This window comes from Microtus pennsylvanicus, chromosome 13 (assembly GCF_037038515.1).
Source record: "Microtus pennsylvanicus isolate mMicPen1 chromosome 13, mMicPen1.hap1, whole genome shotgun sequence".
Taxonomy (NCBI): Eukaryota; Metazoa; Chordata; class Mammalia; order Rodentia; family Cricetidae; genus Microtus; species Microtus pennsylvanicus.
Genome location: NC_134591.1, coordinates 70,356,571 through 70,383,008, shown reverse-complemented (window position 1 = coordinate 70,383,008; position 26,438 = coordinate 70,356,571). Strand labels below are relative to the sequence as shown.

At 52.3% G+C, this 26,438-nt stretch overlaps 1 protein-coding gene across 2 annotated transcripts in view; it reads left to right on the top strand.

Moving 5' to 3' along the window:
• Positions 1-20,067, top strand: part of Nbl1 (NBL1, DAN family BMP antagonist) — a 47,161-nt gene extending 27,094 nt beyond the window's left edge. The window contains exons 1-4 of one of the 2 annotated variants that reach the window (XM_075946866.1): positions 10,101-10,243; positions 17,883-18,077; positions 18,199-18,310; positions 18,763-20,067. In XM_075946866.1, coding sequence (XP_075802981.1) covers positions 17,911-18,077; positions 18,199-18,310; positions 18,763-19,014 — 531 coding nt within the window. In that variant the 5' untranslated portion in view covers positions 10,101-10,243; positions 17,883-17,910 and the 3' untranslated portion in view covers positions 19,015-20,067. Of the gene's footprint in view, positions 1-10,100; positions 10,244-17,882; positions 18,078-18,198; positions 18,311-18,762 lie in introns of those variants that run through there. The other variant, XM_075946867.1, reaches the window with a different exon arrangement.
• Positions 20,068-26,438: the final 6,371 nt, after the last annotated feature.

Here is a 26,438-nt window from a genome sequence, read left to right as displayed (position 1 = left end):
CTTTTAATTGGCCTAGCTGACCTCTTCTCTGACCTCTTGAAGCAACAGTCAGGTGTGTCCTCCCCATACCCCTAATGCACTGCCCCCCATCCTTCCTTGAAGACCGGTGGTACCCTTGTGCAATGATGGCCATGATAAAGTCTTGGTGGGTGCCCTCCTGATGCTGCGCTAGGCCTGCGCACTGCTCACCAGTGGACCATGGCTGGTCTGGCCATACCTGCTGTGCTGACATCTATACCATTGATGTCCATCCCAGTACTGCACAGAGCTTCCTGCAGTCTCAGCTCCTGCTGGCAGTGTGGAACTGGTGGCTACAACCTGAATGGAAGGACATGTTGAGGTTTGAGGACAAAGGGCCACTTCCCCTTGTGGGCTCGTGTGAGGCACGACATAGAGTGTTATCCATTTTCTTCTGATGTCCAGCTCCCTTGTGCTCAGGCTTTTGTAGGTGTCCATGGTGGATGCTCTGGATGATGGATGTGCTCACAGCTGCGAAAGGACAAGCAGTTCGTGAGCGCGAGAGCAGGAGAGGCCAGAAGTATGGCCATCAGCCAGTGTCAGGACCTCAGGCTTTGAGTAAAGTCAGGGTGGCCTCTCCCCTCCCTCTGCTTTTTCCTCCCTTATTCTTTGTTCTACTTCCCTTTCCAGAAACATGTGCTGGGCTGTGAACCTGAACAGGCGGCAGGGATGCTCTGCCAAAGATGGGCTGTGCCCAGGCCAGCGAGTCATGGCCATGGCATGCCTCAGCCACTTGGCTGTTTCTCACACAGCACAGCCCATGCCATTAGAAGGAAAGGGCTGGGTTCCTCGCTTGTAGCTCTCCGTGTTTGCTTTACATGTTAGTATCCCTTCTCCCAATTTTTCTGCCTTCAGAGTTAAAAATGACAGCCCCTCCCCCATCCGAAAAGACAAAGGAAAGCTGCCCTATGTCTAGAATATAGCAGAAACCTGGCATGGAGAGGAGCATGGACTGAGCTTCTGTCTCATCTCTGGCTAGGTTTTAGGCCTCTGCGGGCATCTGGTCCCCCAGCACCCTTGAACCTCTGCAGAAGTGCCCAGGAACCAGTCCTCCCTATCTCCCCTCCCTCCCCAGAAGGAAATGATTCTGGGCTGAAGCCAAGCAAAGGAGCATCAGCTGTTTGTCTTAGTCCTAGCGCGTTTTGTATTCCTACCTTGTAGCTCTTAGCAGAAAGCATTAGAAGACAGAGCATGTTTGTGTGTGGGGTGTGTGTGTGTGTGTGTGTGTGTGTGTGTGTGCACACGCGCGATCTCAGACAGGCCTTCACAAAATCCCAACTTGTTGGCAAGGAAAGCATTCTGTTCTACTTGAAGTTTCATTTGAAATTCAAGTCCTCTGGGGGCCCTGGACCCTCGTGGAGTCGTGGAGCTTTGAGCTCACCTCTCCTCTGCCTTTCTGGAACCAAACACAAGGGGATACATGGGTTTAAGGAGCCAGTGATGGGATCCCAGCTGGGCACAGGATCCTAGGGCAAAGCTGTGGCGCCCCAAAAGTGGCCTGCGCTGCCAACATACATAAATACATACAGTCTGAACTTGACACTGTGTAATTTGGCCCAGAACAATATGTATTTTGAACTCATTTAGGTGAATAACTTTTGCATTCCGAGTGGCTGGGGAGCCTTTATTGGGACACATTTGCTGTCTACAGAAGTATGCCTTTGTTCTGAGAAGTGGCCTCGGAACACTTTGCTGAGCTGTCCCTTTGAGTGAATGTCACCCTCTCCTCGGTTTCAAAAGACCCAAGAATGCAGTCCCACAATCCTGCAGGAAGCAGACACTGGGGTGAAGGAGATGGCTTTTGTTTTTGCTGTTGGTTCTCAAACCTCTGTTTACATCTTTTTTTAATGTAACCAGCCCATAATTGGATTTTACTTGTCATGGTTCAGTCTGATTGCATTGTTGGAAGGACTATTTTTGAGCCTGTCCAAATAAACTCTGCAGAGTATTTCCACAAGGATGTAGTCCACGGAGCTGGGGCTGCCTTCCTCCGGACTGGTCTGAGACTCAAATGGTTTCCTGTTGCATGCTTTCTAATTGCATAAACGCACAGGGGTGGAAGGGAGAAGGTGGAAATTCTAAGTGCCGAAAAAAATGTTAAATTTAGGATAATAAGCTCATCTGGAAGCCATCACCACTTCCTTCAAGGGTGCTGAGAGCGCCACTTCAACTCTGACACCAGTGGACGGTGTCAGGACACAATGTGGTCCATAGATTGCAGGCCTACAGGCTTGACTGTCAAGCCCTAGGCCTAAGCTCCTGCTCCATCCCTCACCAGCCAGGCACCAGGAGGAGGTTCCTAGCCTCCAGACTTCAGTTTCTTCTGTAAATGAGATCAGGGGAAATTCCAGCCTGTAGTCTTTGAGGCTCAAATGGATGTGCTATTAGTACAAGCTTATAAAAACACCATCTAGGGCAGGGCTTGGTGCTCAGTGACACACAAGGCCCCAGGTTCCATCCTTAGCACCTGGAGAGCAGATGGTAGGGAGGACAGGTAGGTGGTCAGATTGTTTGAGAAAGGGTTGAAATCTGCACATTCCCAGAGAGAGAGCAAACGGGGCGAGCAGTGTGAGCCATTCCAGGGCAGCCCACTCAGTGGAAAATGCTCCATCCTCACCCTTCCTGCATACTCTGCTTCGTTCTGGTGCGTACTCATGAGACCACCGCGACTTCTGGCCTGAAATCCTACGTAGCTTTTGGACTCAGTGTTGAGCATATGGACTTGGTCAGTACCAGGCCAGGATGGGAAGGAGGAGAAAAGAATGGCAAAGATGCGGAGACCGTAAAACAGCTTCCAGCCTGGGTCGGAACTGTGCCACTGCGCAGTCCAGGGTAGTAGGTTTTGGTTATTTGATCCTTACTTTGTGGGTTCAGAGCCAGAAGCCCAAGCTGTGTGTGTTTGGGGGAGATGTCGAGAATTCTTGGAGGAGGTGCGATAAATGAGGCTCTTCAATAGGGAAGAGAGAGAGGGTAGAAAGTCAGTGGCAATACCTTTAAGTACTCAGGAGGGAGAGGCAGGTGGATCTCTGAGTTCCAGGCCAGCCAGGGCTACATAATGAGACCCTGTCTCTATAAAAAAAATTTCTTTTAAAAAGTGAGGAAAGGCAGGGGGAGAAAGTTCACTTTTATTGCCACCGTTTTCTCTTGTGTCTCGCCAGTCTGAGCCAGCATTACACATTTTGATCAAAGCCTTGGATGATTATATGGTTAACATTGATTGAGCATGTCATCCGGGCTAGTTACTGTTCTCACGTGTACCACACCTAGTTGCCATAGCATACCCGTGAGAGAATAGTGTTATCCTCACTTCATGAATGAAGGCAGGTTTCGGGAGCTGAACGAACTTAAGAAAAATCAGGTTGAGGGCAAGAATGCAACAATGCCTTTGGCCTCGACCCCACAGCCCAGGCTCTTCAGCAGGCTCTGTGCTCCTCAGACACACTGGGATGGGTTTGATTGTGTTTAAACTTGATTTGACTTAAACCAGTTTAAACATGATTTGGCACAATTAAGCCAGGTGAAATTGGTAATGGCCCATCTCATTGAAATGAAATTGGTAATAGTTCCAGTTTGAAATCAGCTAGGATTCTGTTTGTTTTAAATGGCCATTTATTATTCAGAAATAGTTTTTTTATTTTGGTTTGGTTTTTCGAGACTGAGTTTCTCTGTGTAGCTTTGGAGCCTGTCCTGAAACTCACTCTGTAGACCAGGCTGGCCTTAAATTCACAGAGATCCACCTGCCTCTGCCTCCCGAGTGCTAGGAGACTCCGCTGCCCGACTAATTCTGCTTTTTTGTTTGTTTGTTTGTTTGTTTGGGTTTTTTTAGATTTATTCTTATTTTATTATTTTGTGTGTGTGTCTGTATAAGCTTGTGTGTCCAGGCGCATGCAGGGCCAACAAAGGGCACTAGATCCTCTGGAATTGGAGTTACAGTGGCTGTGAGCTGCCATATGGCTGTTGGGGATCAAACTTTGGGTCCTCTGCGAAAGCAGCCAGTGCTCTTAACTGCTGAGCCATCTCCCCAGCCTTGCTGGTTTTTTTGTGTAGGTTCTAGGGAACTAACAACTGTCTGTAACTCCGAGATCTAACACCCTCACACAGACATACATGCAGGCAAAAACACCTGCACATAAAATAAGTTATTTGCACATAAAAATAATTTTAAAAAAATGTTTCCCATCTCCCTTACGTGATTTAACGTTTTGCGTATTACAGGTGAAAAACAGATTATCCCAAGATACTCGCTACAGATTAATAGGTGGTAGTGCAAGATGGTCTTCCCAGCCAGTTTTTTTCACTGGTGGGCTGCAGGTTCGATTACAAAGGAAGGACCAATCACTTTACTACTTACCTTGGAAGGTAATTTTATAAGGAATATTTTATAATTTATTTGTTTTTATTTTATGTGCAGGAGTTTTGCCTGCATGTATGTCTGTGTGAGGGTGTCAGATCTTGGAGTTACAGACAGTTGTGAGCTGCCATGTGGGTACCGGGAGTTGAACCCAAGTCCTCGGGAAGAGCAATCAGTGCTCTTTAACCTCTGAGCCATCTCTCCAGCCCTCTTAGAAGGAATCTTAAAGGAATCACAAACCTAAATGTTTATACATGGAAAACATCAGCCAGCTCTAGTTTCAATCTTTAGGGTGCATACCCACTCATCGATAGTTTTTTCATCAGGAGATTGAGGGCAGAAATCGGTACAAGGAATTAATCATTATTTTTGATCACCAACCAGTCCTCTCAAGGAAAGTATGTAAGTTAGAAATAACTGGGCTGCTTTCTTTTTTGATCCCTAGCCTCAAAGCTATTATCAAAACATCTTAATCTAACCTGAGGTCATCCTAAGGCTTCGTTTCAGCTGTGATGCACTCTGAGACCTGTGAACACATCTCCCAACATCAAGATTAAAAGACTTTGAGCCAGCCTGGCTCCTGGCATTCAATTGTTTTCCTTAATCATTAACCTGAACTTGAGATCTCTGCAGGTCCTCAGGGGAAACTCGTAGGTTCTAGCTGTGTGACAATCCCTTGTATATATTTTTAATCATCAAAGCTCTATTTAAACTAACATTATTATCAGTTAGCTGGTACAGCTTAAGAAATCATCTTCAAGATAATCTACAGGTAAAAATACCCACTAGAACAGGATGTTTCCGTGAGATGAACACACTACATTACAGGCAGTGGGGATTCCCACACCCATTCACACCATGCCAGATACCAGAGAAAGATGGCAACGGGAACCACGTGAAGAAGGCACAGCAGACACAAAAGACATTCCGGAGTCTGTGCTCTCGGGGCCTTGCTTACCCGAGACTCAGCCATTAGGGACTTTCCTCCCAGTGGCTGACACCTCGAACTTCAGTTGCCTCTGACATGTCCACTGGCAGCAGAGCCCACGCATGCTGTTTCCCGTGCAGGGCCCTCAGTGGATCCTTCACGGTGTTATCTGTTCACGGGTGGTACAAGTCTTTAGTATGCTGGAGGCAGAGGCAGGTGTTTGTCACTTCGAGGCCAACCTGGCCCACATAGAGAACTCCAGGTCATCCAGGGCTACATAGTGAGATCCTGTCTAAAGATTAAAAACAAAATTATTTGTTTCTTCCCAGGGCTGGAAAGATGACTCAGAGGTTAAGAGCACCGTGGTTCTTCCAGAGGACTTTGATTCAATTCCTAGCACCCACATGGTGGCTCCCAACTGTCTATGACTCCAGGTCTACTAAATCCAATGGCCCCTTCTGGCCTCCCTGTACACTACATATGTGTGGCACACAGACATAGGCAAAACACCCACGCACAACAGAACATATTTTAGAAAGTGTTCTCAATTTCATACATATTATACTTCACCATATTTCCCTGTTTCCTGCCTGTCCTGCTGAATCTGTCCTCCTCAGTAGGTTCTCTCCAACTTTCGTGGCTTATGGATGTATGTATGAATATATTTCTGTGACCCACATTACATATATTTTTATTGCTTTAATCATTTCTACATGGGGGAGAGGGCTGGGCATATGAGTGCAGGTTCCTAAAGAGATGAAGCCTCAAATTCCCCTGGAGCTGGAGTTGCAGGTGTTTGGGAGTGTCCTGATGTGGGTACTGGAAATCCAGCTTGGGTCCTCAGGGAGAGCAGTATATACTCATTATTACCACTGAGCCACCCCCCCAATCCTGACCCAATAATTGTTTTGTTTTTGTTTTCCGAGACAGGGTTTCTCTGTAGCTTTTGGAGCCTGTCCTGGAACTAGTTCTTGTGGACCAGGCTGGCCTCGAATTCACAGAGATCCACCTGCCTCTGCCTCCCGAGTGCTGGGATTAAAGGAATTAAAGGCGTGCGCCACCACTGCCTGACCTGACCCAATAATTTAAGTAGCGCTGCTTACTCGAATAAGCGCACTTACCAGTGCCAACACCACTGGAGAAGATGGCTCCCCCCCCGCCCCCCAGCCTTTAACTGCCTGTGTCTCTCCGTTGTGTCTCAGGAAATCACTGAGATTCCTAATTGCCAGATGAGGAAACTGAGGCTCAGCAAGCGCACCCCTGGAGTAAGGCGGGGAAGCTTTGTGCTAACACACCTGGACTCCATCCAGAGACTCCAAGTCCGGCGCCTCTGCTGCACTGTATATACGAACCTCCCTAAAATAGCTTTCATTTTATGGAGCATGTGCTGTTCTCCAGGAACTGTGCCCGGCACTTCACATCCATTTATCTCCTTCAATCCTGGCTCCTTCTCAGAATCTCACCTCAACCCGTCACTTCTGCCTTGTTTTCTGGAAGCGGCTCACTAACTCTCCCCTCCCCCACCACCTTACTCATCCCGCTTAGTTCTCACAGACCAGCATGAAATCCTCCCATCTGTTGGCTTTCTATGATAGCCTCCTCTCTGTTCTTAGGGTTCTGGAACGTCAGGTCTTTATTGGCCTAGTCCATGGGGTGGGTCCCCAATATCTCATAGCTGCCTGGCACATAGGAGACCCAATAAATATTCGTTAAATGAGTGAATGAATGCTAGCAACATGCCTGGACTATATGCTCTTCCTAACTGCATTTGACAGATTGAGAAACCTAGGCACAAGCATGGAACAGTTTGCACGGAGCCCCGGAGTCCGGGGATGATGAAGAGCGTGGAGACAGATCATGCAGGGAGACACCGGCTCTTCTCGTCAGCTCAGCGATGACCGGGGTTCTGTGGATGTTTTCAGGCTGTGGGCCCCGAGCAAGAAGGAGGGCTTTTGGCTGCTTTCACTCTTCTTTCTCCAGGAGGCTGCAGAGGTTTGGACCCCCAAGGAGGCCAGGCTGACAGGATTAGAGGAAACAGCTGGCTCAAGCCCCATGCCCTGCAGGAGGGAGTTTACATTCCCCAAGGACCCTGGAGGGGGCAGCTCTTTGCAACCCAGTCACATTCCAGATCAGTCGTTTTCCCCGAGCCCAGATGTTTGCTAATGAGCCGGGGTGAGGGAGCATTCAGCCCTCGGCCCCAGCTCTGGGCACCGCATTACCTCGGCCCCAAGAGACTGGCCCGGGGCCAGCAGGCTCTGGCCATGAGCCTGTGCACTGTGCCAGCCAGGCCTGCCTGGGCAGCTGGAGCTGTGCTGCCAACCAGGTGTATCTCCTGGAGCTTGGAGACTCTGACTTGACAGGTTCTGCCTTTCCGGCTGGGGCCCCATTCTCCTGGATCCCAGGGGTGCAGCATCCCAATAGGAGGGGCTCGGAGGCAGCCAAGAGTGTGTGGAGAGCACAGGACCATGGCTGTACATTCAAATCGAGCCTTTGTCAGTCACTACCGATGTGATGATCTTGGGAGGGAGGGGGTGGCTAATAATACTTTTTCCTCACTAGTACAATGGAGCAAGGGATTCTGGTAAAGAGTAGATGAGATCCCAACAGACAGACTGCTTAGCTGGGTATAAAACGGTAGCTGCTAAGAAGATTTTAAATCCCTTTTCTAGGTCCCCTACCCACACTGTAGCTTCCTGTCCATCCCTGGTCTTTGCCAGGCAGAGGTAATCAGCTGTGAACCCCATGCCTTTGGGTAGGGGTTTGGAGCTGCTCTGGAACCTCCCTGTGTTTGAGAGGGTGCTGGGCTGCACTGCCAAGGGCACTGGCTGGGATTCCAGCCTTCTTCGTTGCTTCTGCTGCTGCTGCCGCCACTGCTGCTGCGTATGATCTGATGAGCAAATTACTCCGCAGTTAGCTTCCTGCAGTGTGGGAATAGGTTCTTTTCCTGTTTGCCTGCTTTTAAAAATTACATTGATTTAGTTTTCTTTGTGTGAGTGTGTGTTTGTGAGCACACTTGTGCCACAGCACAGCTGTGGAGGTCAAAGGACAACTTGCAGGAGTCAGTTTCCTCCTCCTCTCACGGTGGATCTTGGGGATCAAACTCAGGTTGTTAGGTTAGGTGTCACTGAGCCCACTGAGCCATCTCACCAGCCCTTCTTTGTTTCAGACAGCGTTTCACACAGCCCAAGTTAGCATGGAGCCAAGTTAAAGCTGGTCTTGAACTCCTGACCCTTCAGTCTCTGCCTTTCCAAGGTGGGGATTACAAGCACACGTCACCATGTCTGGTGGGAGCGGGAGCGGGGGCCCTTACAGAACTTACAGACCGTGGGCATCACTCCCATCCTGCCCAAGGTCCACATTGACACTGCTGGCAAGCTTTGGCAGTAAATGCCCTCCTGTGGTCCAAGGCTCAAGACTGGTGTCTGTAGTACACAGCCTCCAAACCTTAGCCTCTTACTGTGTAACTTTTTGGTCGTGCAACTTAAGCTGTTTCTGGGCGCTTTGCACGTATTAAATGGTAGGTCACACCGACATGAGATGAAGAGCCCTGCCTTGGGGGGGCTGATGGAGGACGTCCTAAAGAGAGAGCAGCATGAGAGCGGTATCCCAGGCTGCAAGATCGCACCTGGAGAAGGAAGACATGCGCGCTCCCTGCGGGTTTTGGGAAGGCTTTCCACCCTGGTAGATGAAGTGGGCATTGAATGAAGATGGAGGGAGGGAAGAATGTAGACTAAGAACAGCATTAGAGCTGTTGATTTGGAGAGCAGAGGGCCTGGGACAGCCGTGGCATTACCCCTAGGCCACTAGGAGGCCTCCTTGCCACCATCACCCCCCACCCCCTACTCCCCCACTCCCCCCACCCCCGTTCTCATGCCTGGCAACTTTGAAACATCAGCTGAGCAGGGCTGAGTCCATCTGAGCGTCTTAACTACAAGGCATGGATGACTGATGCAGATGGATCTCCAATGTTCACCGTCCTGCTTGGTGATGCTCTGAGCTGTCACCTCCATGGAACAAGGACACTACCTTTGTCCTCTTCTTAGGGTGGCTTGGAACTGGCTGTTTAGTTGACCCTGAGTATTAGGTGGGCACTGCTGGACCCAGTCATGGATAGAAGCCAAGGTTTCCTGCATACTAGGCAAACACTCTGCTAACTGGGCTACAGCCGCAGTTCAGATAGATCCTCTTATTCTGTTGGAACAGGTACACCAGTGCGATTCACCTTAGTGGATTTAGGTAGATAGCCCCTCCCTTAGGGAAGCTGCACTGTGCCTTCTTCAAGGAGACAGCGAGTAGCTTTTGGCTTTCTCTGGATGCTCCAGCTAAGTTGTTTGGAGGCAACTGAAGGTCAAGGAGCAAGGAACACATCCCAGATGGGAACCCAGCCTCCTGAGGGAAGATTGGGCACAGCTTCGGATAGGCTGCTGGTGCTGGAACCCCAATAGGCTGGAGCGCTACACTCAGCAAGTGTCCAAGGTTTTGTCCGCTATTGTCACTCCAAGGCCTGGCAAGACCCGACAGCCCAGAAAAGCCTGGCAGAGGGGAATCAAAGCCTGCGAAGCGGCCGGGCACCTGGTTCGTGCCCTTTCATCTCTGTCCGGGCCGTCGGGAGAGTGGGGCCCGCGGCCTGGGCGCCCCTGCTCGAGCGCGGAGGGAGCGGCTCTTGCTCGCCCGCCCTGCCCGTGCGTCCCTCCCCTCGCCGCCGCTGCCCCCGCCCTCGCTCCCTATTTGGAGCTGAGACACCCTGACGTCGGAGGCGCTCGGCCCGCCGCTCCCCCGCGCCTCGCGCCTGCCCGGGGCCGCAGACGGCCAGCAGAGCAGCCCAGCCGAGCCTCGCGGGGCCGCCCCATCCCGAGGACCCCGGGTCTGTGACCCCCCCGAGGCCCTCAACCCCCTCTCAGGACCCCCAGGAGGACGCGCCGCGCTCCCCGCTAACGCTGCGCGCGGTAAGTCTCGCCCGGGCCCGCAAGCTGGAGTGGGGTAGCCGGGGTCCCCTTGCTACCGCGCCCCAAAACATCCCCAGAGCCTCGCAATTCCTCTCCGCGCCTCGCCAGACCGCGACCCCGGCGCCGCGCAGCTCAGCGGCCGGTCCGGCGCCTCCGATCGCCCGCGCTGGGGACGTGGGCGCGGCTCCCGGGTGGCCAGGGGGCACCGGCGGCGTCCCGAGCCGGTCGCCAGCCGCGCCCCGAGGCTCCGTTTCTTGTAGGAGTTTCACCGCCTGGACTAAGAGTGGGAGGGAGAGCGTCGCCCGGCGGGCGCCGGGCAGCGCTGGGGCTCTGGGCTCGCTCGTCCACTGGCTCAATCCTGGTCCCCCAACTCGGTCCCTGTCTCCCATCCGCAGGTCTCCGTCATCCCACCACTCCATTTCCGCCCCCACGCTCCTTCAGGAGTTCAGTCTCTCCCGTTGTCCCCCCTCGTGCCTCGATTTTCACTTTCTCTGGGCTTATGTCTCTGCCTTCGTCTTTTCTCTCGGTGACTGAGCGCCTCCCTGACCTCCTAACTTCAAATCAAAGCATCCCGCCCCAGCTTCCGAGGCGCGGTCCCCCAGTAGAACTCGTGCAAAGTTTCTCTGGCACCACGAAAGACCCCAAACTCTCCTCTTGACTGCCCCAAAGTCTGGCCGGTGTCACTCCCCTCCCCCCCCGCAGGGGCAAGAGAGGGAGAGGGGAAGCAGGCGTGAGCGCCCGAGCTAGCTAGCTAGCCTTTCCAGGGGCTATAGCGAGCCTTGTAAGCATTCCACCCCAATGAGGCAGTGTTCACCGCAGGGCTCTGCTGCCGGCCACCTGCCCTCCAGCCGGCTCTGGCTCCCGGGCCAGGCGATGATCTTTTACAAGCGTCACTAAAGGGGGCAGCTGCTTGCCTTGGCCTGACTGGGGTGGGGTGGGGTGGGGTGGGGGCGGGCGTGCGGGCATCAAGGGAGAAGGCCACATTTCCAGGCTTTCCGAGGTCCTTGCTCAGCTGGAAGCCACCAGCCTGCAATTCGGAACACCCCAGGAAAACAGCCTCCTGGCACAGGCTGAGAGTAGGGAAGTAAGTTGTCAACAGGCAGCCCCCCACTCTTTGTCTCTAAGCAGCCAGCCCCCCGAGACTCCCACGGATGCTGGAACTGCCTGGGCGGGTTTGCCTTGAGTGAGAGCCAAAGAAGAGACAAGGCTGGGGCGTTTCCTTGGTGACCCCCACCCCTTTCCACCCTTCTCTGAAAGCCAGACCTCTCTCCTGGGCCTGTGTGTTGAAGGGGTAGGCAGGGGAGTGGATGCTTTTCTCGTAGCCCGGGGTACAGCCTCCTTAAAGTGAAATTTCAGCTCCTTCCTCCTGCTGGCAACCCCAGGGGTCGGAGGCTGTGGGGTGGGCAGGGTTGTTGGTGAGGTCTGAGGGGAACTTCTGTTGAGCAGATGTGAAAGCCTGCCCTACAGCCGGTAGTTAGCGTGCGTTTGTTTTGGAGACTGTTTTTTGGTCTGTGGGGCCTGACTGCCTGCATAGAAACACCCAGAGCCGGAAGGTGAAGCTGCCTGGTACTAGGAGGTAGGCCTGGGTGGCATGGGATGGACCCTGGGTATCAACCCACTGCACAGTTGGTTCATGCTTTGCCCTGGCGCTGAAGGAAGGAAAACCACCCAGTGGTGCTCCTGGGGTCATGGAATCCTTGTGGCCTTAAGCGGCACACTGGAGCCAGACTCTCCCCAAGGGAATCTACTAAGCCAGATGTTCCCAGGCTAAGCCGAGGTCTATTTCACAGGTGGGAAGTGTGAGGCTTATGGAGGTGAAGCACAGGTCACTGACACAGTCTGTATGAGCAGCCCTGCCCCTAGGCCATGCATCCTGAGACAGCCCCTGTCCCTCAGCACCCAGGAACCCAGAGCTGGGCCCCACTGATGGGAGGCTGGAGACTGCTTTGCCCCCTCCCCAGCAGCCTTTTTCTGTTGCACCATTCGAGGAAGTCCCTGCACTCATTCCAAGACCTGGAGGATTGCCCCACCCTACTGATCCCCAAGCCCAGGGCAGCGGCCATAAGCACCACACCCTCTCCACCAGCCGCATGCGCAGTGGGCACCAGGCATAGCCCGACTCTCTATAGCTAGGTGGGGGTGGGGGTGCACTCTCAGGGCTGCTGTCTTCCAAAGGGTAGAGTTTGGATCAGGTCTTGCCCCAGCTTCTGCTCTGGCAAGCGGGCGTGTTGGGTGACAATTGGCAGCTTGTGAAACTGTCCCCAGCCATCTTGCTTCTTGCTTAAGTTTCAACTCAAGGATTTAGGTATCCCCCGAAATCCCTACGGTGGCAGATGCATCCCAGATTGAGAAACACTGGGGATTAAACCAGATCTGGAGGAAGGAACATAAGAGGGCTAAGTGACTCCAAGCCGCGCTCACGGTGACTTCCTGGAGCTGTAACCCCACAGTGACAACCTCTCCAGAGCCTTCCTTACCGACTCCTCAGGTCAAGTCACAGCTGCCTAGGCGAGAGGGCTTGCTTTACTGTTTCCACATTGCAGACGACCAAACAGACGCACAGACATCTTCAGGTGGCTGAGCTGAAATTTGAACCTGAGCCTGCAGTGGTGGTGGTGAGCAGAGGAGAGATTTCTGCCTCCCTGTATGTGTGTGAGATTGTATGTATATGCGTGTGAGGGAGATGTGTGTGTGTGTGTGTGTGTGTGTGTGTGTGTGTGTGTGTGTGTAAGACTGGGGGTGTAGTGTGGTACAGCCTACCTTGAAAGTCCCAGTGGGGACTGATGACCGACTTTTCAGAGTTACCAAAAAAGGAAATGGGGCGCGGTGGGGGGCATCTTGGTGCACACCTTTAATTCCAACACTTGGGAGACAGAAGCAGGCAGATTGAGTTCGAGGCCAGCTTGGTCTACCGAGTGAGTTCTAGGACAGTCAGGGCTACACAGAGAAACCCTTTCTGGAAAGTTGAAAAAAAAAAAAAAAGAAGAGGAAATAGGCAGCAATTGTTCCTTCAACACAGGTCACCTCTTGGTGGGTGCTGGTGGCAACTGTCCTTGAGAGTTAGGTCCGCAGAGCATTTAGAACACCTGTTCCAGGCGGTAGACCCCAGTGGTGGAACTGAGAGCTCCTGTTAGCCATGACATTAAGGAGGCCATTTTTCTGGGGATCTGGGGGCCACACACGGCTCCTAACATGGCTGGGTCTCAGAGTCATGCAGGGAACACAGACAGATGCCCCTTCAGGCCACACCCCGGGCTCTGGTGGTTTGATTTTGCAGGCTAGGCCCAGGCACTTCTACGTTTCTGGTGAGCGCCTCAGGGAGGCTGCTGGAGCCTGGGCAGGTGTGCTGTGGGCCAAGCCTTGTGTGCTCCCAGCCCCACCTCCTGGCATTCCTGAAGGGCCTTGTGAGTCAAGGGCCTGGGGAGCTACCACAGCACTTCCTGCCTGGGAGAGATAGGTCGGGCCTCTTCTTGACCTGTGTGTGAAGACAGGGGTCAGCCCATGGGTGTCGCCCTGTGGGGGCTTCCTTTCTGTATGAATGGCAGCAATTTGGAAAAGGCAAGGCACAAGGAGGCCTATGGGGAGCTGGAGAGAAGGGCTGTGCCTCTCACAATCCAGCAGGTGCCCTGATAGGGCCACCAGAAATATCCTGCCCTACCTCCAGGTCTGAGGTGGGCCAGGGTGGGCATCTGTATATGCTCCACTGTGCTACTGAGCTCAGCGGACACTTCCCTCCCGTACCCAGATCCAGGAACCAGGTACCGCCATGACCACATGCCGTGACCACATGCTAGCCTTTGGGGAGCCAGGAATGGAGCTCAAATTCTGGTCTGTGGAGCAAGGTTCCAGATGAGGCAATGGTTAAGCACCAGAGTTCTGATGGGGACCGGAAGGCTGCCCCTACGGTACCCCAAATCTTGTTCTAGCTCCTCATTCCATACCACCATTCCTGGACACCTCTCCCCATCTCTTGCCTTCTCTTTTTCTCTCTTTGGCACCTTCAATCTGTGAGGCTAACTGCTGCTCACCTGATTGGTTCATGACCAGGCCTTGCTTTCCTATTGTCGGGACGTGTAAACTCGTCTAAATCCCAGCTGCGGCCTGCTTCCATTCTTCAAGTAGAAAGTGGGGGAGACAGGGCCTATCCAATGGAGTTATTGTGAGCTGATGCGGCAGCTAGGACCAGCATTTCCCTGCCAGGCAGGAGAGGCCATGGGGCTGCCGCCTGTGATCCCCTCTGCCGGCTTTTGCTCCTGCAGTAACCTCGGCCAGGAGGGCCCTCCCTCGACCTTCACCATTACCCAAACGCAATCCTCTGCTCAACCCAGAACGATGAATTTCCTCCCCGCTCACTCAGGCATCTCTGCATTTCCTCGTGGGATCTGAGCTTTGGAGGGAGTGAGCGTGGCCTTCCTGCTTCCTTGTCCTTGAAGACCCCCAGACAGGGAGTACCAGCTATGGGGAATGAGTGGCCCAGGAGGGCATGGCACCTCTCTTGCTGGAAGTGCTTTGGGACTGACAAGCCCTGCCTGCAGAGCCTGGGTGTTGGTCTGACTGATGGCTCACTTCTGTCCTGCCCTGGCATTCTGGCACTCTGTGTGACCTTCAGGGTGGAAGCTCTGAGGAGCTGGGTGAGGCTCCCAAGGCCCAGGAAGGAAAGTCCAACTGTTGCTTAAGCAGAAAGGAGCTGAGTTGCGGGTTGAGGACACACGCAAAAAGGGTAAATCAATAGAAGATTAAGCCTGCAAGGAGCCCACCCAAGAGTGGGGGGGCATCATGGCCTCTGGGCAGGGTGTGAGGGCTTGAGGAGAGGGGTTCCTGATGGTACCTCTTTGACCTCCCTTCTGATACTGCCCAGCCTTATTCATCTTCCAGAGATAGGAACTGGTGTTAGTAGGTGAATGCTGGATACTGGGTGGGTGCTAATTGCTGGGTGCTGGATACTGGGTGTTGGATGCTGGGTGCTGTTATAGGAGCTTTTTAGTTCTAGAAAGGATCCATGTTCCTTCTTTCCAGCCAAGGGAGGCCATGAGAGATGAATTCTTCCTCACAGGCATGCAGCTCCTAGGCTGCAGACTTCTGACCCCAGACTCCAGGGGCAGTGGGAGGTCCAGTCTACTGGGACTTCAGCTGCTGGTCTGGGGAGGTCTAGGGTGATGGCAGCATTCTGCCCCGGATCCTGGCCCGGTTGTGGTGGGTTGGGGTACACCACTCTTCTGAGGGGCGTGGCTGGCCCTTGTGCTTGTCCCTGCTGGGGCCTCTGAAAAGCAAGATAAAGGAGGTGACCTTCTGAGGCAATCTATCTTACTTCTCAGCTTCTACCAGATCTGTCTAATAACAGGGCCTAACCTCTGGGCCAGTGACACTCTAGAAATGTCCCCTTGTCCTGTCTCCAGGTAGCCTCATAGCTAAGCTCCAGGCTGGGCTCCGCCTGAGCCAGTCCTGACTTCGGCAGCCTCCACCCCCATCTCTCCTGGTTGCTGGTTTAAGACGGACTCACATGCCCATCTCCTGACTACTGTCGCTACAGCTCAGATCTCAATTCCAGTGCCTACCGATACCTTAGCTTCACATCCTGCCTGGGTCATTGCCAAGAAAGTGTCCCAGACTCAGGGATCTCTCTGGTGCCGGGAGGGGCCAGTCCAACGCAGGGAGGGTCCAGAGCTCTGGTCTTCGATGGACCTTGGAGATCTTTAGAAGGCTGTGGGCACACCTTTGCTCAGGTTAGTTCTTGAGGGTAGACAGAGGGCCTATCAGGAGCAGGAGGCCTGCTGGATGCTGGGGCTGTTGCCTATGCTCAGGAACGAGTCCAGTCGGTCCTCGTGGGACGTGCTTATTCTAAAAATGTGGGTTTTGTCGTTGATCTCATGGGTGAGTCTGGAGTATGTGCTGAGTGTGGATCACAGCAGAAAGTATTGGGATCCGGGCACACTGTCCAGTCCCACCCCTAACTGTCCCTTTCTCCGTCAAGCCAGGGGCAGAGGTCATCTCCAGGGATCAAGACTTCTGCAGAGAGAGGAGCAGTAGCTGGGGGCCCTGCCCGAGGAGCCTGAAGGCTGCTCTATCCTCCCTGACAGTCTTCTCTCTCAGCCCACTGGATTCTCACTGCAGAAACTGTCCCTTTCACTGCCACCTCCCTAGACAGTTTTCACAACACCTGTCATGGCCACCCCCATCACTTTCTGGGGATGGAAGGTCCAGGGCAGGGCCTTCATCCAGAGGAGCCAGCCTTCCCCACTCCTGGTTCCTGACTTCCAGAGAGCTGGTGGAAACACCCTGCTCTTCTCTTCCCCATTCAAGCTCACCCAGGCCCCTCTGGGGACAATACTAAGACACAGTTCCCAACTGTCCAAGCTGGGATATTACCCTGTTTGGTTGCCTATTAGGTCTTTTTAGGAGGCATGGACAGTGACCTCCTCTAAGGCTGTAGAAGTGTGACTCTCACCCCAGCTGAGAGCTTTCACTCTTAAGTTCCCAGGGAATTCTGATGCACTACTACTAGGTTTGAAGGCGCCACTTATTTTACAGGTGGAGAAACTGAGGCTTGAAGGTGCCAGGGTCACCAAGCATTAGATAGATGATAGATAGATAATGATAGATGGATAGATAAGGATAGATAGATAATGATAGATGGATAGATAAGGATAGGTAGATAATGATAGATAGATAGATAGATATATGGTAAGTAGATATAGATAGATAGACAGACAGACAGAGACATACATACATACATACCTTTCTCTAGTGTCCTGTTTCAGATGGGGTTTGGGGACACCCTGCCTTTATAAGCACTTCCCTTTGTTCAGGTCTCTCTGAAACCCCCTTCACTACTTTTGAGATGTGTGTGTGAGGGATTGGGAGAGGGGGTGAAGCCTACAGAAGCTAAAGTTAGGGAAGGTGGCGGAAGTCCCCCTCTGATTGGCTCCTATACACACAGACTCTGTCCTGCAGCGCCATCTTGTGGCCAGCTCTGGAATTAGTGCCTTACTCCTGAACCAGAGACCTTTGTGTTTGACTCTGGGATTAGGATCCTGCTGGGGGTAAAGACGTGTGGGGATCTCTGGTGGCTGGACACTGTGGTGGGGAACCCTAAGAAGAAATATATCTGCCTCGGTGGCGTAAGGTTGCGAGGCAGTGTCTTTTTAGGAGGCATGTGCTATGGCCTCCTCTGAGGCTGTAAATCAGGATCACTTTGGATTTATGATATGAGGGATCCAAACCCAGAGCCCCTGCTTGCACAAGTCAGGCACACACTGTACCACTGAGGCACACGCCTAACCTGACACTAGTTGCTATCCCACTGAGGACTGTTCAGTCGCTCCGTGCCATCAGGTGCGGTGTTACATACAGCTAGCTGCTTTTGACTGTTAGTGTACCTGGCGCTGGGCATGGTGCTACCTGCCTGTCACCCAGCAGTGGGATTGGGAGGACCAGGAGTTCAAAGTCATCCTTGGATACAGACCTGAGGCCAGCCTGAGCTACATGAAGCTATGTCTCAAAAAAAAATTTTTTTTTTTTTTGGTTTGTTTGTGGAGAGCTGGTCTTGAACCTGAGGTCCAGAACCTGCACTTGGAATACACCCTGTTCCCCAGCACCTAACCTGGGCCATCCTGCACCTCACTTTGCCACCTGTGCTCAGTTCCAGGGCTCTGGACGTCACGGGCACCATGCTTTGGGTCCTGGTGAGGGCTGTCCTCCCTGTCATGCTGCTGGCTGCCCCACCACCCATCAACAAGCTGGCCCTGTTTCCGGACAAGAGTGCCTGGTGCGAGGCCAAGAACATCACACAGATTGTGGGCCACAGCGGTTGTGAGGCCAAGTCCATCCAGAACAGGTGGGGCTCTCGGGGAGGGAGAGGGCGAAGCCCGGGACCGAGGGACGGGAAAGGAAAACCAGGAGGGTTCACTCCTGCCTCCCCTCTGGAGATCTGGGCTCAGGGCCATTTCTTCCCGCAGGGCGTGCCTGGGACAGTGCTTCAGCTACAGCGTCCCCAACACCTTTCCGCAGTCCACAGAGTCCCTGGTGCACTGTGACTCCTGCATGCCGGCCCAGTCCATGTGGGAGATTGTGAGTAGGGTTCTCGGTCCCTGGCCTGCAGCAGGCAGGACCCGAGGCTTCATTGCTGTGTGAGCTGCAGGGTTCCTGCTGGGAATACACACGGGGACACGGGGTGGGGGGATTTGTAGAGGCTCGCAGATATTCCTGAGGCTCCACCCATGTTACAAACAGTGCAGTCCTTCAGTCCCCACTCACTGTTACAGGCTTAGACCCCCACCCCCATGCCTGGGGGAATGGGTAGGAGGGGCGGGAATGCCTGTAAGAAGATGAGTTTGGAGTTCCTGCAGGAGCTCACCCCTCCACCCCCCTCACCCCCACCCCGTGGGTCCACAGGACACACTGGGCTGGCGCAGGTGGACTCTGGGATTCTTGGTCTCCAGGGCTGTGTTATTATTGGAGTCTCTAACACCTGCCCAAGCCTCGGGAACAAATATCGCTTCCCTTCCTTCTGCCCCACCCAGGTGACCTTGGAGTGTCCCGGCCACGAGGAGGTGCCCAGGGTGGACAAACTGGTGGAGAAGATTGTGCATTGCAGCTGCCAGGCCTGCGGCAAGGAGCCCAGTCACGAGGGCCTGAGCGTCTACGTGCAGGGTGAAGATGGACTGGGCTCCCAGCCTGGACCGCACCCCCACCCCCACCCCGGTGGCCAGACCCCCGAGCCCGAAGAACCTCCTGGAGCCCCTCAGGTTGAGGAAGAGGGGGCTGAGGACTGAGGGCCTCCAACTCTTCCTCTCCTCTTGTCCCCTGTGGAATGTCGGGTCCCACCCTCCAGGGAAGAGGGAGGGGAGAGGCGGAAATCCCCCCCACCCCCTTTGGCACTGGATGGACTTGGAATGCTGCCCGGTTGTCATAGAGATCCGAAGGGAGGGGCTGTAGCTAAGCTGCACAATTTAATATATGCAAGATGGGGGGAGGAAGCAGACATTCTCAGGGCTCTTTTTTTGGAAGGTGAAGCGTGGAGCTTCGCTTTCTAGAGATGGGTCCTTAGGATGGAGAGGAAGTGGGCTGAGCTGCTGAGGAAGAGCAAGACCCGCAAACAGGCAGGCCCAGGCCAGGGTCCATACAACTCCTGATGGGGCAGGATCCCCAGGAATGGGCAGAGGGTGGGTACCATGACAGCATCCTCTTTGCGGGAGGGTCTGAGCTGGGAAGACTGTCGGCAGAAGCAGGAAGCTCTAGCCCCTGTAGATTTCCCTAAGGCCTCCTTTACCTCCCACCTCCAGGAAAGCATCCCCTTCTTCGGGGTGGTTTAGGGGTCAGGCTGGGGCAGGACCCCGCTGACTCAGGTGCCAGAGCATCACTGAAGAAGAAAGGCCATCCTTCCTGTCTCTCTCCCTCCCAAGATCTTAGCACTGTGCCTGCCATGTTCTGGACCCTCTGGGATGCAGAAGCAGCCAGTCCCACCTGTTGGGGCGGGTCTTTCTGAACGAGGTGATGCTTCGTTGATTTCCATCACCTGGGACCATAGTGGACAGGAGGCCCCCTCACGTAGGGCCCCTGCTGACCTTGACTTTCTCTAGCTCCCCATTCTTCCCTCTCCTCCCGTCTGCACTTTAACCCTAGGGCAGGGCAGGTAGTGAGGAAGAGCACTCTGTCTCTGATGTGTTGGCACCATTGTTTGTGTCCAGGGGGGGCTGCTAGCTCACCCCTTACTTGGGGGTGCCCCAGCCCATGGCTGTTTGACAAGAGCCTTCAAGCTTGTAACCAGTAGCCCGTTTCCCCCCGAACCCAAGTATTTTCATGAATAAATACCTTCAATGCCTCCACTCTCTTTCCTGTGGGCTGATTGTTGATCCGGGCGGTGGTGGACGCAGGAACCGGAACTGGGTTTGGTCTAGACAGTGTGTGGCTGACCTTAATTATTGCTGTAGCTCCTCCCTGTATCTGGCTCGCTCGCTTCCCTGCCTTGGCCCCGTGTCTGGCTCACCTCCTCTCTTGGGCTCCTGTGTGCATTTCTGCCTTGCTCACATGGGACTGGGCCTGGACAATTAGATTTGGACACTTGATCCCTTGGGGTCCCTCTGGCCATCTCTTTACTCTCAGTCACCCAGTACATGTCTGGGTCACATTTACTCTCAGGGCCCTGGTACATGTCACCAGCCTGATCCAAGCCCCAGAAGAAGAGGAAACAGATGAACCCTAAAATCAAAGGTTACAAGTGAATATACGGGTGGTCCCTGGGCTAGGTCATTTGCATAGTCAGCTTGCCTAGCCCTCGGTCTCATTTTGATCTTGTCCTTATTTTTTTGTGCACGAGGCGTCTTAGGTACAGGTACATCTTGTTAAATGCCACCAAGAATCAAACCCAGGCAGTCTGGGTCAGAATCCATGCCAAGTTTGGTGGCCCAAGCACTTGTAAACCTGTGGGGGAACTCTCTCATTTGCTCTTCTGAGTCGGGCACCAAGTCTGTGGGTACATCCCAAATCGTGGGTGCATCCCGACTCGTGGGTGTATCCCCGACTCGTGGGTGCATCCCCGACTCATGGGTGCATCCTGATTCATGGGTGCATCCCGACTTGTGGGTGCATACCCGACTTGTGGGTACACACCTGACTTGTGGGTGCATCCCAACTTGTGGGTACACACCCGACTTGTGGGTACATCCCGACTTGGTAGAAGTTCACAGATCTCCTGATGTCACTTTTACACGGCAGTCAGAAAACTAGCAATAACTGTGCTTCTAGAGGTCCCTGGGACTGTACCTCTGAGTCCTGTGCCTCAAGTCTGAGCGCTGTCTTACTGCAGGTGTCTTTTCTCTGGGCTGCTTCTTAGAGTGTAGAGACTTAATTCAGTGAGGAGGTGAGAAGGTGGTGGCCGGGCTGCTGGCAGGTCCTGAATGGCAGCTAGAGAGAGAGAGAGATGCTTGTCAGAAAGACTCAAAAGGCTGGAGACAAAGGCCTGAAGGCAGCAGGCCAGCTGGTGGGTGGGTTCAGGGGCCAGAGTTGTTCAGGGCCAGTGAGGTTGGAGAAGCCATCTGAGAGGGGCCGGGAGGGCCCAAGGAAGAGCAGCCTCTGGTCGGATGTGTTAGCCTTGTCAGGGAGAGCGGCCAGATCTCAGGAATGAGAAAGAATTGTGTGTGTGTGCACATGCATGTGTGTGTACATGTGTGCATGTGTGTGTGTGGGAATGCATGTATATGTGTGTGTGTATTTGTGCATGGGGGTCCACAGGCACATGTGGAGGCCAGAAGACAACCTTGAGTATCTTTCTTCAGGTGCTATTCGCCTTGTTTTTGAGACAAAGTCTTTTAATTTTTTTTTTCGAGACAGGGTTTCTTTGTAACTTTGGTGCCTGTCCTGGAACTAGCTCTTGTAGACCAGGCTGCCCTCAAACTCACAGAGATCCACCTGCCTCTGCCTCCTGAGTGCTGGGATTAAAGGCGTGCACCACCACCACCCGAAACAAACAAAGTGTTTTATTGACTTAGATAGAACTCACCAGGCTGACTGGTCACTGAACTCCAGGAACCCATCTGTCTCCAGATCCCCAGCACTGAGACTATAAACACATGCCAGCTTACCAGGTGTGGTGTGTGTGGGGGGGGCAGGTGTATGCTATGGTGTTCACATAGAGGTCAGAGAACGTCTCTTAGGAGTTGGTTTTCCCCATTGTGTGAGTACAAGATGTCGCACTCAGATACTCAGGCCTGGTGGAAAGCACCCTTACCCTGCCTCCCTTCTTCACATGAGCCCCCTCCCCACCTGAGACAGGGTTTCTCTGTGTATCCCTGGCTGTCCTGAAACTCACTCTGTAGACCAGGCTGGCCTCGAACTCACAGAGATTCGCCTGCCACTGCCTCCTGAGTGCTGGGATTACAGGAGTGTACCACCACTACCACCTCAAGATTTTTCTTTGAAAACGTAGGTTCTGGGAATCCATCTCAGATCCTCATCTTTGCATAGGATAAAACATTGTTTTGTGACCAGGTCTTAGCCTAGGCAGATTATAACCTTGAACTTATCCTCTCACCTCCACCTCCTGAGTGCTGGGATTATGACAAGTGTGCCTCCATGCCTGACCTACATAGTGTTGGGGGTTGAATCCAGGGCTCCATGCATGCTAGGCAAGCACTCTAGCAACTGAGCTACAACCCACTCTTCGTCTTTGGAGAATATTGTTCTGTAGCCTAGAGTGGACTTGAACTCATGGTCCTCCTGCCTCAGGTCCAAGAGTGCTGGGATCACAGGTGTGTGCCATCACACTCAGCAGAACGCAGAATTTGAGAATTCTCATGAGCTATGTCTACTTCAAGTGTGTGTGTAAATGCATGTGTATATTTGTGTATGTATGTATGTATGTATGTATGTATGTTTATATGGGGTACTGATTCAGAGTTTTGCTTCCACCAAGCTCAAACCGAACCACTAAAAGAACCCAAGCATAAAATTGCAGCCCTTTACCCCGTCGCACAAGCAGCGAGGGCCTTTAGCATCTGTACAGATGAGCAATTTAGGCAAGATGGCTGGTTTGCCCGAGTTGGTTTCCCAACCTTGCATGGGATCAGCTACCAACTGCTTTCCTTCCCCTGCTCCAGGCTTCTGGGAAGGTCTGCACTGCCTGGGTTCAAATCCCGGCTAGGCTACTTTCTAACTGTGATCTTGAGAGATCACAAGGTCTCTGAGGTTTGGTGTTCCCACGTGTAGAGTGGAAACTATTGTCCACGGCCAAGTCTACTCCCAGGGAGAGGGTGAGGGTGCCCGAAGGAAGTCAGTGCACATGGCGAGTTGGGCACAGTGCCTGCCTTAGGCCACACCGCAGGAAGTGTCATTTGCTGTGACCATGGGGAACGAATGACTGGCCCACACTGCAGGTAGCTGGACAGATAGTTTGTCCGTGCGTTCATTCACTTATTGGACAGATATTTATTAAGAACCTAGATGGGCCGGACAATGGTGGCTCACGCCTTTAATCCCTGCACTTGGGAGGCAGAAGCAGGCACATCTCTATGAGTTTGAGGCTGGCCTGGTCTACATAGTGTGTTCTAAGACAGCAGGACTATTTTACAGAGAAACCCTGTCTCCAAAGAACCTAGACAGTGTCCATGGTTAAACCTGCCTGTCTTTGTGGAGGTGACCCCCACTGCATCTTCTGCAAAGGCAGCTTCCAGCGGGACTCATGACCTCCGCAGACCTTGACTCCTCCCGCTGTGTAGCGGGGAGCTGTCTTTGTCCTCTGTGTCTCTAGGCATGGGGGCTGGAGCAGGGGTATGACTTCCTAAGATTGTTGTCCTGTTATTCCGCATGGCATTACCAGCCTCCTTCATAGAGGAAGCTCACCATGGCCGGGAGCAACCAAGAAAGGGTTGAAAATTCTCAAAGCCCCTCTGCACCTGTGATGTTGAGGAAGGCTTGGACCCTACCTACCATTCAGTCCAGGACACAAAGGACAAATGACGAACTTCTTTTAGTTGGAGGTATTAACAGTATGACCACAAGGTGGCGCCACTTCCAGGCAAGTCTTAAATATAAACCGTTTTTGATGTTTCCCTCCCCAAGACTGTGTTTCTCTGTGTACACTCTTTGGCTGTCTTGGAACTCACTCTGTAGACCAGGCTGACCTTGAACTCAGAGATCTTCCTGCCTCTGCCTCCCAAGTGCTGAGATTAAAGGAGTGCGTCACCACCACCCAGTTAAAAATAAACTTTTTATTATAGCATATTGTGGATAATAATAAATACTCACGGAAATTGCATGCCACCTGGAATGATAAAATGATTAGGTTTTGGGGGCTGGAGAGATGCTCAATGTTTAAGAGCACTGGTTGCTCTTCCAGAGGTCCCAGGTTCAATTCCCAGCAACCACATGGTTGTAACTCTAGTTCCAGGAGATCCGATGCCCTCTTCTGGCCTTACCAGGTACTGTATTATGTGATGCACATGTGTACCAGCAGACAAAAATACCCATACAAATAAAACTAACTAAATAAATAAAATGATCATGTTTTATTTGTAAAATGTGAAGGACATTACCTATCATAGAAAAAAAACTAAAGCAAGGGATATATTCCCTCTGTTTATGTAGCTAAAATTTAGCAGGCTGCTGTGCCAAGAGGCTCTAATGTGCATCCCCACCCCCATCTCCACTACCCTGATATCAAAGCACGGAGAATAGAAGAGCATTCTGCAGCCAGGCATCATAGTGATGTCTGCAACCCAGTTCTCAAAAAACAGAGCAGGCAGATGGAAAATTTGAGGCTAGCCTGGCCTATATAATGAAGCCGTGTTGGTTGGAATAGAAGTTGTTAAGAAACTGGATTGTTTTCTCCTAACCAGTGCTTAATCTGTGTTTTTGAATTTTGATTTGAAGTAGTCGAATGTCTATGCTGTTACATCCAGAATATTCATTAGGCTGCCCCACAGCTCTTATGTATATAGAGAAACCACAGAGTTAGGATTTTTTTAATGAAAAAGTAATGTATTTAAAATGTAAAATAAACTTTTAAAAAGCAGGCACTAATAAAAAAAAAAAAAGAAGTAACTTAACGGAGTCACTATTAGGCTGGCGCTATTAGGAGGTGTGGCTTTGCTAGAGTAGGTGTGGCTTTGTTGGAGGAAGTGTGTCACTGTGGGGTGGGCTTTGAGGTCTCTGATGCTTAAGCCTGGCCAGTGTGTAGCTGTCTCTTCCTGCGGATCCACATGTGGAACTCCCCACGACCTCTCCAGCACCCTGTCTGCTTGCACACCGCCTTGCTTCCTGCTACGACAATGATGGAATCAACCTCTGAAGCTGTAAGCCAGCGCCAACTAAATGTTTTCCTTTATAAGAGTTGCCGTAGTCATGGTGTCTCTTCATAGCAATAGACGCCCTAACTAAGACAGACCCTGTCTCAAACAAACAAACAAAACCACATTCATACAAACAAGAGCCAGGAAGAGAAGATTCCTGAGTGAGAAGGCAGCTGCTGTTCAGACTGGATGACTTGTGTTTGTGCTTCATTCTTGGGGCCCACATGGTAAGAGAGAATTCCTAGAAGCTGTCCTCTGTTCTCTCTCTCTCTCTCTCTCTCTCTCTCTCTCTCTCTCTCTCTCTCACACACACACACACACACACACGTAATGAGCCTTTTTCTGTCCTGCTAGCCAACTCTCAAATAATGACATGGAGACTTCTTGTTTATTATGAAAGCTCAGCCTATAGCTTGGGTTTATAGCTAACTAGCTCTTTTAATTTACATTAATCCACTCCTATTAATCTATTACATGCCATTACCTCTCTTCCATCTCCTACCCCCTGTTTCCTCTCTGTGTCTCCGGGCATCTCCTGTGCACCTTGATGCCTCCTCCTCTTCCTTTCTCTTCCCAGAAGTCCCACCTACACCTCCTGCCTAGCTATTGGCCATTCAGCTTTTTATTACACCAACCACAGCAATACATTTTCACATAGTGTATAAATATCTCACAACACACACACACACACAGACACAATAAACATAATAAAAAAAACAGAACAGGGGCTGGAGAGATGGTTCAGAGGTTAAGAGCACTAACTGCTCTTCCAAAGGTCCTAAGTTCAATCCACAGCAACCACATGGTGGCTCACAACCATCTGTAATGAGAACTGATGCCCTCTTCTGGCCTGCGGGTGTACATGCAGGCAGAACACTGTACACATAATAAATAATAAAGAAAACATAAAAAATAAAAAAAGAACAAACTTTTGTTAGGGGCCTGGAGAGATGGCTCATTGTTTAAGAATACTGGCTGCTCTTCCAGAAACCCCGTGTTTGATTCCCAGCACCCACATGACAGCTCACAACCATTTGTAACTCCCATTCCAGGGGATTTGATGCCTTCTCCTGGCCTCCACAGGCACTAAACATATACGCAGCCCAACACTCATAGGCAGGGAAACAAACGGCCCTTGCCAGCCTTATAGATCAAGCAACAGATCATGACGACGAGCCCAGGTTGCTGAACCCCAAATGAATCTCCTGCTGCCCATGCTAGGCGTTCGTATGCTATTAGAGGCACCTTAGGGTGGAACCCCAACGGGGGACGCAGAAGCCAACAGTATTGACGTGACACAGTCAAGCCGTCAGGTCACATAGCGTCGTCTAATCTTCCCGGGCGCCCCGCGAGTCAGACACCAAATTCTGCTAACTGTGGCTGAAGAGAAAGGCGGGGGTGGGGGTGAGGGT